Source organism: Octopus bimaculoides, chromosome 2, assembly GCF_001194135.2.
Source record: "Octopus bimaculoides isolate UCB-OBI-ISO-001 chromosome 2, ASM119413v2, whole genome shotgun sequence".
Lineage (NCBI taxonomy): Eukaryota > Metazoa > Mollusca > Cephalopoda > Octopoda > Octopodidae > Octopus > Octopus bimaculoides.
In genome coordinates, this window is record NC_068982.1 from 70071938 (window position 1) to 70082261 (window position 10324).

Sequence of the window (10324 nt, forward strand, 5' to 3'; positions counted from 1 at the left end):
ATATATATATATATATATATAATATATATATATCTATAATAGAATTGGTACTGTAAATGAAGAAATATAAAATAGAATTGATTCTATAAATGAAGAAATATAATTTTTTTTTAATTTTGGCACAAAGCAGTTTTGGAGAGGGGGGGGTTCGTTTTTTTTTTATTGATCATCCACCCTCAATGCTCAACTGGTACTTATTTTATCAAACTCAAAAGAATGAAAGACGAAGTCAACCTTGGCAGCAGTTGAGTGCAAAGAGCTGCAAGAAATTCTGTTAAGCATTTTGCCTGGCAAATAAACAAATCTGCCAGTTTACCACCTTAATAATAATAAAAGTAATAATAATAATGATAATAATAATAATAATAATAATAATAATGATGATGATGATTTCAAATTTTGGCACAAGGCCAACAATTTCAAGGATGGGGTAAGTCGATTACATCAACCCTAGTACTTGACTGGTACTTATTTTATCAACCCAGAAAGGATGAAAAGTAAAGTCAAACTTTGGTGGAATTTGAATTCAGAATGTGAAGACAAACAAAATGCAGCTAAGCAATCTGCCTGGCATGCTAATGATTCTGCCAGCTCACTGCCTTAAAAATAACAATAATAATGATAACAACAATAATAATAATAATAATCCTTTCTACTATATACACAAGGCCTGACATTTTGGGGGAGGGGGCCAGTTGGTTAGAATGACCCCAGTATGCAACTGGTACTTAATCTATTGACCCTGAAAGGATGAAAGGTAAAGTCAACCTCAGTGGAATTTGATCTCAAAACACACCAATGGGCAAAAATATCGTTGAGCATTTTGTTTAGCATGCAAATGATTCTGCTAGCTCATAGGCACAAGGCCTAAACTTGGAGGGCAAGGGCTAGTCAATTATACCAACCACAGTGCTCAACTGGTATTTATTTCATCAAGCCCAAAAGAATGAAAGGCAAAGTTGACCTCAGAACATAATGAATCAGAGAGAATAAACATGAGGTATTTATTTTTGGTGGATTCTGCCAATCCACCATCTTGATGCTATAACAATAATGATCATAATCAAAGGTAATAATAATTATAAATGAATGTAACTCCCAGTTAAATTCTATTTGTGGAAGTTGTAAAGCAAGTAGCCAAATCAGTATGAAAGAATTTCAGTAAACCTAACATATATGTAGATCAGTACATTTTGCTTTCAAATCTCAAAAACAATAATGTGTTCTTAATTATCATAAATAATCACACTGGATATCATCACTAACTAAATGAGTGGTTCTCAACTGGGGTCTATTTTGTTATTAAAATTTATGTGCAATAAATTGCTTATACTTCTACAATGCACAAGATATTAAATTTTTTTTTACACAACTGACTGTATGGTAAAAAGCTTGCTTCCCAACCACATGGTTCTGGGTTCAGTTCCACAGTGCAGCACCTTTGGCAGGTGTCATCTACTATAGCCTTGGGCCAACCAAAGCCTTGTGAATGGATTTGGTAGACAGGAACTGAAAGAAGCCTGTTGTGTGTGTGTCCCACCACTTGACAACTTGTGTTGGTGTGTTTTTACATCCCCATAACTTAGCAGTTTGGCAAACGAGATCAATAGAATAAGTAACAGGTGTTACAAAAAAATACTAATCACTAGGGTCAATTCATTTGACTAAAAATTCTACAAAGTGGTGCCTCTGCATGGCCGCAGTCTAATGACTGAAGCAAGTAAAAGATAAAAGACAAATTCCTAATAATATTTAATTATAAAAATACAGTAGGATTTTTTTTTTTTTACATTTATATCAAATCGCTATGGAAAGCCAGTGGAGTAAAATAGGAATCACAGGGTTCCATAGGCAAAAAATGGTTGAAAACTACTGATCTAAACTACAGAACTATTCAGATACTTAGAATTCCAAAACTGAAGAATGCTTTCAATGATAGCATACTTAGTTCTTTGCCATTATCATTCAAACCATAGATATACTTGGAAACATTCATGGGGCCACAAAATATTAATGTCATTAAGGAGTAATTTGGTAATGGTAGAGAATATTGGATAAGAGCTAACAGAAACAAAATGTGTTCTGGTTGGGTAATTAAACTATCAGCATTCAGATTATTCTGCCATATGTAATGCTTATTTATTCACATTGTTTTGAACTAATCATGTATTATCTCGTAGTTTCAGGATTTCAATGATGTGATTGTTTATTTTTAGAATGACATTGTAGGGTAGGTGTGAAAGGCCGGATCTTACTGGTTTGAAGATAAACAAGTTGAATATATCAACCTGATGTGGCTAGTTTAAATGCTAAAGGGTTATAAACAGTATTGCATTGTGTAGTGTTAATTTGGAATAGGTGGGAGAATAGACTAAAGCATCCATGGTACAGAGAGAGATCATGAAAACTTTGTAGAATTCAAAAAAAAAAAAAGGAAAGTTCTTTAATTAATAAACTAAGTCACAGTTTTTAATTGTTACTGATTGAATAAAGTAGGCTAAAAGGTTAACAATTTCACTTCAGAACCACAAGGTCCCATTGCATAGCACTTTGGACAGATATCATGCTTTTTAACCTCAGGTCAAACCCATAACTTGTGATTGATATTGGATGGATGGAAACTGCATAAAAGCCCATCAAGTGGATTGTACCTGTAATTCAACAGGTATATATCCTTTTCACACACTGCCTCATGCAGATTCTGCCTGTTAAATTACAGTAAGGGTAACATGTCAGGAATACTCAGTCAATTCAAGAGCAGGTAATTCAGCTGATCAAACAATGGAGATTCAAGACTGGGTAAAAAAGACAAGTCAGACATAACTGTGCTAAACTCCTTTCATCAGTGAGAAACAGTCCTAAGTATTGATCTTATGTTTCATCATTAAGATTTCAAAACAAAATTAAATGCTAGATTTCATATATTTTCTAAACCTTTAATGAGTGTGAACAAAAGCTCGTTACTGAACAATCTCAAGGTTATTAGTCTCTTAATAATTAGCAACATACCGAAGCAGGTTTTGCAAGCATTCGTTTAACCAAACGGTAATGATTGTACAGTGGTCGCATCAAATCTTTTGATATTTTGGATGACTAAAAAGTGGAAAATAATATCATATAATACACAATATAAAATAAACAAATTAGGGTATTTGAAATATTAATTTTAATATTGTATTTAATAAAGAATATAGTGAACCCCAAATACAAAAATAACACTTAGTTGGACAAAAAAAAAACCTTTAAGACTCTTTTAGTTATAAAATATCCAAAATTATTTTATATTAGTTTTGGGCTATGATAGGTTTTACAGCTTAAGCCAGCCATGAACAAATTGTAGCCAACAGGACTTTCTGAATGGCAAACTTAATGAAACATTTCCTTGAATTGTTTTCAGTTGTGTGGCCCACCTGATGATGAACAATGTTTTATGCAACCTCAGAAAAGTTTGCCCGTGCCTGGTTGCAAGATCTGAACCCCTTCACCATTTGAAAACCTTATTTACAATTGGATTTGAAAGTAATTTTCATGCTAATGAGTCCAACAGTTTAGTATAGGGTAAGTTTATTATAGTTTATTTTAGTAGGCAGTACAGAAAAGTCCCTCTACAGAGCCAATAGGGCAAGTTTGAAAATTCAACCTATCAGTACAGATACTTTAGCTTGAGAATATAGCAAACATTTAATAAGTAACACCAAATTATCTGCTCAACAAATTATTATCTCCTCTGATCTTTTCACTCTCACCTTTATGCTGCTCTTAAAACTTGCTTTCCAAAGGCAAATGTCCAACATTGGTCAATACTCCAATGTTCAATGTTAAGATAGTCATAACAATAGGACAACTAATTTCTTAGATGATTGCTCTGTTATTAAAGACTTATTTTAAGGATTTAGTGCCAACAGGCTGTTTTAAAAACAATTTACAAATACAAAATTTCATTTTCATCTCTTCTTTAATGGATGGATTTGTTTCAATTGAAATCTGACAAAAAAAGTGTATTATATCAGGAAAATAAAAGGTAAAGTTATTTATAAGTGTCTCATTCTTGAAACAACACAAGGTGTGATGATAAGAAAAAGATTGTATGAATGTGCATACCAAGTGTATAGATGGTGAGCAAGGCTGTGAGAGAGCTAAATAAAGCAAACTACTAAATAGAGGAGAGTAATACTTGAAGAAAGTTGTATCCTCATGAAAGAGGAAAGAAAGTGACATAATAGGGTGTGTATGCTGTACAAATAGCAGCTAAATTATAAAGTGAAAACAAAGTGATTGGAAGTGTTCTGGACAAAAACCCATGTAGGAAATAACAATTAATCTGTTATTAACATTACTATTAAAAAAAATTTGAGAATTAAATTACTTGAAAATATTACAAAGTCATATAAAAACATTTTTTTATAATTTTTATTATGTACAAATAGTTAACAAAAAAAAGCAATATTTCTCATCAGAGACATTACTAAATAGAAAATCATTACATTTTTAAGAGATCAATTAAAAATTTAAATAAAAATATCATAAAGAGTTAAACCTATTTCTGACAAGCTTTTATATTAGATAAAATTAACAAAGCACATTAAAAAGAAAATGGGTTTTTTTCCCTAAAAAGTATTCAATTTTTTTTTTAATGTACAGCTACAAAGTTTTTAAAATTAAAATGAAATTGTTCTATCAAAGACAGTAATTACTGAATTCATTCATGAATACTGCACCCATTCCCACACTTAGAATAATAATCTAACACACTTCTTGAAACAATGAATGTCTTTCTAAAGCGTCATATTGGAACTGATTTTCAATATTTCAGCTAAAAAAAAAAAAAAGTTTCCACATGTCTGCATCACCTCCCAACAACGCCCCACCCCCAGTAAATGCATATTCTCAGGGTGACAAAGTTTCAAATTCTGACTGGAACTATTTGACTTCATTATGATGATGATGGAAACATTAATCCCTTGCAGACGGACTTAGTACTGACAGTCTGTGCCTTTCAGTAACTACATCATTTTTCATTCAAGGAATTTTACAGTGTATTTACAGACTTTTTTCAGTGTGGTATATTTGAAAACATGGCACCGCACAGAGTGAGACATCTCATTGCTCACACACACAGTGTTTCAATGCAGTCGGTACCATTTCCCATCTACAAGGGGTTAACAATGTAAGTAAAATGAAACTGTTCTAATCTGAAAGTAAAATCTTGCAAAAAGCTCAGCTGACAGTGAATGCATTGCTATGGCATTTGCCTAAAATGTTTTAAGTTTCCTTTTGGCTTTTTCTTTTTTTAGAAAATCTGAATGTACAATATTAAAGCAGTGTTGTGCAACTAATTTCAATGGGAGGCATAAAATTATTAAATTCATTAAAAACACAACTTTCTAGAAATCAAGTTAAAATACATAAATATATAAAAATTATTTGGAAAATATCACTTTTAAGATAATCTCTACAGATATTCTATAGAAATTATAGCCAGCACTGATTTTCATAATGGCATTTCATATCCGAAACATCAGATGTAGACAAACAATGAGAACAAAGATGAAAAAAAGGGTATACCATATTTTGGGAGTTTTGCTCCTTCATCAGCACCCATCTAAAAAAACCCGCCCAAAAAATCCTGAAATATGGCATCTGCACCCATTACCCTTTTTTCATCTTTGATCTCATTGCTTGTTTGCATCTGACATCTCAGATACAAAACGTAACAAAAATCCATGCTGGCTATAATTTCTATAAAAAACCTGTCGAGATAACCTTAAAAGTGATGTAAATCACACTGCTAACACAGTAGAACACTGTATTGACTTATAAAAATGTTTAATATATTGGGTTGTCCGGAAAGTTCATGCCGATTTTCCAAAAGTTTCTTCTCACTCAACTCATGTGGTACCCAAACATCGTAACGATTTGTGTACCCAAGCTTTACCAGGTGCTCATAAACGACAGATTTTGATAGGTTGAGGCTTTCTGCCAATTCTCGGGTTGTGCAATGTGGATTATTCTCAATTAATGACTTGATTTGGTTATCATCTGTAGGTAGTGGATGGTCTGCCTGATCGCTCTTTATCAATAAGGCTACAATCTCCAGCTTGGAACCTTGCGAACCACTTCCGTACATTTCTTTCAGATAAAGAAACATCACCGTAAACTGTGCATATTTCTTTGGTTGCTTGTGAGGCATTTTTCCCTTTACGGAAAAAGAACAGCATCAAGTGCCAAAAATGAACTTTCTTATCTTCCCTTTTAAAGGGTTACAGAATTAACACAGGTTATAGGAACATAAACCTTCTTCCACGAAAAGATAGCTTAAACTGTGCTCTAAATGGAGGTGTAGTCAAATCCTATTTTATGGACGCAACCATGTTCTAAAAATAAGTCGAAATGTAAGCTACTATAAATCGGCACAAACTTTCCGGACAACCCAATACTTTATATTATTTTATGCTTGCATAATGAAGTACAGTGTCCTTACAAGTCATTAATATTTCGAAAATAATGAAGAATTTAGTAAAATAACTGTCATTATTAATCTGTTATTTGGAACATAAGTTAGCATAAACGGTTTTAATTTAGATCACTTCAAAACAGGACAATTATGTAGGAGAACTAAGAGTGGTCTTAATTGTGTTGTGCAAAGTATGAACTTTGCACTCCTCCCAAGCAGAGCTGACCATGTTACACCCTTCTGATACAAAACCATCTGTGACCACCACTAGTTCCATGGTACAGTCTTTTGTTTTAAAGTAGTCTAAGTTAGATTCTTCCATCAAACTCACATGTTAATTCATGTTTCAAATATTAGCTTAATAATGACCAAGCTATTTCAATGAACTCTTCATTATTTTCAAAACTAATTAAAACAAAACCAATGTCTTTCTGCGGAAATATAACAAAAGAGTTGAGGCATTTTATGTTCAAATTCATTTTAAATTTTTGTCATCATCCATGTGACCTGGGGAATTACCATAATAATTGTGTTATATATATGTAATAGATATAGCTATTACTATTTCATCAAACTTTTACTGAAGACTAACACAAAAATCACATAGCCTCAACTTAGTTATTGCAATACCCAGAGACTACCAAAGTTTTTACAAAGTTATATAAAGGAAATATTTTAGAAATAAGATCAAGAGAAAAAAACTGAAAGACTTACTGGTCGGCCATGGATGCCCTCAAAGTGAAGGAGGGATTTCTGAATAGCTAGCTTTTCTTCTTGGATTTCATCTCTACTCATCAACTGAAATAAGAAGAAAAAAAACTTTATACTCTCTCATTGGAACTCTAAAATGGAGTTGAAATGTGTTGAAGTTTTCTTTACTAGAGACATCAAATGGACATTACTAGCAAAGAAATTGACAGTGCAAGGAAAACTCTAGCTAATACATCATCAACATCATCATCAACACAGTAGCAGTTTCAGATGCATTCTCACTCCATACACCTGCTATAATGATTCACTGATTTTTTTCCCTCTTGTTTTGTTAATCCTGGATTCCTCCAGGAATTAGGTGTCTATTTCTTTATTTCATCATCAACAACTGGCACACAGGCAGTTACAACAAGGGTTCCAGTTGATTTGATCAACAGAACAGCTTGCTCATAAAATTAATGTGCAAATGGCTGAGCACTCCACATACAGGTATACCCTTAACAAAGTTCTCAGTATGACACAATGTGACAAGACTGGCCCTTTGAAATACAGGAACTACTCACTTTTGCCATCTGAGCAGAGTGGAGCAATGTGAAACAAAGCATCTTGCTCCAAGACACAACGTGCCATCAGGAATTGAACTCACAACCCTACAATTTTAAGCCAAATATCCTAACCACTAAGTCACACACCTTCACTAAATTTTATCATCATCATCATCATCAAACATCCATGCTTCATGCTGACATAGGCTTAATAGTTTGACAAGATCAGATAGACAAGAACTGTACCATACTCTAGTGTCTGCTTTGGCATGGTTTCTATGGCTGAGTACCCTTCCTAATGCCAACCACTTTACAACACGTAGTGTGCTTTTACTATGCCAGCAGTCTTAGTAAGGTGGCCATGCAGCTTGAAAGACTATGATCCCCGAGTGGTGAGGGGCAACTTTATGCAAGACTGGTGAGATCAATGCAGTTAACATTTCACTTGAATAGTGGTAAGTCACAGGAAAACTACGAGTTAGGAGGGAATTTCAGAGGGATGATGTTTTAATAGGAAAGGATTGGGTATAACAAGGAGTTGGCATGGGGCCTGGCATGAACTCAATAGGAGCAATAAAAAGAGATGAGTGAATCAGAAATGCCTGAGAGGAAATGACATTAGACTGGCCAACTCCAAAAACCAGAGACCACAGTAGTAGGAGGACAGAGGTTGAAATGTGATTCTGAACAACTGCATGTTAATCAATTGAGTGGCCTGACCATCATAAAGACTTCTCTATTTTTTAAAACAGCTTATACTAATATTGTTGATATATTGTCAGTGTGACACATCAGTATCTCACACAACAACATGTCTAACATTAATATTGTGGATGTGTAAATACAATTGTTACCTCCAGTTCTTCAGGGCGTCTGGCATCTCTACGTTTTTCTTTTAGTTTCTTGATAATAGACTCAAGAGTTTGTTCCATTGTTGGAACAGTAGTTGGAGATTCAGAACCGCCAGATGATGCTCCACTTCCATGCCGACTGCGACTACTCATTTCAGCTTCTTCTTTCAGTTCTATACAAAAAAAAAAAAAAAGTGAAATGGATGTTAAGATTTCAGGTGGTTTTCAAAGTAAAAATCCTCAAAACTAAGTGCACCATTTCAAACTAGTAAGTGCTTGTACTTCTTCCATTTAAAAAGTCATGTTATAATTACATATGCAATTTAAGTATAAACATGTGTATGTATTGTGTGACTGATATCGTCATCATCATTTAACATTCATCTTCCATGCTGACAAGATCTGATGAGTTCAAGGACTGCATCAAACCCCAGTATCTACTTTGTGTGGTTTCTGTGAATGGAGACCCTTCCTAAGATTAACCACTTTACACCATGTACTTGGTGCATTTTTCCATACCACCAACACTAGCGAAATTGCCAATGAGAGTTATGTGAGTATTGTATGTGCATGTTATGTGTGCTGTATGTCTGTGTGCACTATGTGTATCATGCATGTACATTAGTCATAAGCAGTGCACAAAATGGGACATATTTTAGCACTTTGCTGCACTTGACTGCATGTCTGGCTTGTATGTGTGTCTGAATATTATGACCAGATGTGTGTGTGCATGTGTGAGTGCCAGATATGTGACAAACAAATGTGAATGCAGCTGCTGAGTGTATGCAACTGTCAAGCGTATGGTGCATATAACAGCTGGATGTGTGAGACAGTCAAGTGTATGTGTACATATGTGACTACTAGGTGGTGTGTGTGTGTGTGTGTGTGTGTGTGAGTGCATGTATGTGACTGCTAAATGCTCAGTGTATGGTGTATGTAATTGCATTGTATGAGTGTGTGTATGAGGCTGTGAGGTTATATATATGACAGTCAGTATACATGCTGCCACTCGCACATCCATACATGTGCACATCTGCCATCCATGCATGTGTACACCTTCCATCCATGCATGTGCACACCTGCAACTCACACATGTGCACACCTTTCACTCATGCATGCACACACCAGCTGGAGTATAACAGCTGATTATTTGTATCATATAAAAAATCTAACATGTATTTGTAGCACACATCTTGTCAAGTAAGCATTAGTAATGCATAGGATGCGCTGCATACACACCCTGTTATACTTGTCCTCCATTGTGTTGAGTGTAATGAAAGTACACTCTGTGAGTGTCAGATGTGCAGGTGTGTGCATGCATGCACACAAACATTGCACATTTCAGCAAATCTGGCATGAATGTAGATGTGCAATTCTGTCAAATAATGTCAGGAACATGGACAATGATTTGTCTAGATAGATATCAACTGATTCAGAAAAGTGATGCACAAAGATGAGAATCTCATTTCAAGCCATTTCCCATTAATAACACAGCAATAAATACATACACACATTTTATATATATGTAGTGAAACTACCTATCGCCATTACATACAATCTTCTCATTTAAATATAAATAAATGCGAGCGTAGTAGAGAACCCATTCCTTGTCCATCACGTGACTGATCATTATTCGAATCGGCAACTTCTTCGAACCGTTCCCGCCAGAACGCGAACTGACCAATCACGGCCCCTAATAAGGTCACGTGATGGAGTAAAATTCTGAAGGCATTTGGAGCCCTCTTAACGCTATATATAGATCA

General features: G+C 34.5%; 1 protein-coding gene across 5 annotated transcripts in view; it reads right to left on the bottom strand.

Moving 5' to 3' along the window:
* Window positions 1-10324, bottom strand: part of LOC106875929 (protein FAM13A) — a 242604-nt gene that overhangs the window by 18759 nt on the left and 213521 nt on the right. For all 5 annotated transcript variants that reach the window (XM_052978225.1, XM_052978227.1, XM_052978230.1 and 2 more), the window contains 3 exons: window positions 8565-8734; window positions 7169-7252; window positions 3010-3093 (listed from right to left, as the gene is read on the bottom strand). In XM_052978225.1, coding sequence (XP_052834185.1) covers window positions 3010-3093; window positions 7169-7252; window positions 8565-8734 — 338 coding nt within the window. The remainder of the gene's footprint in view (window positions 1-3009; window positions 3094-7168; window positions 7253-8564; window positions 8735-10324) is intronic.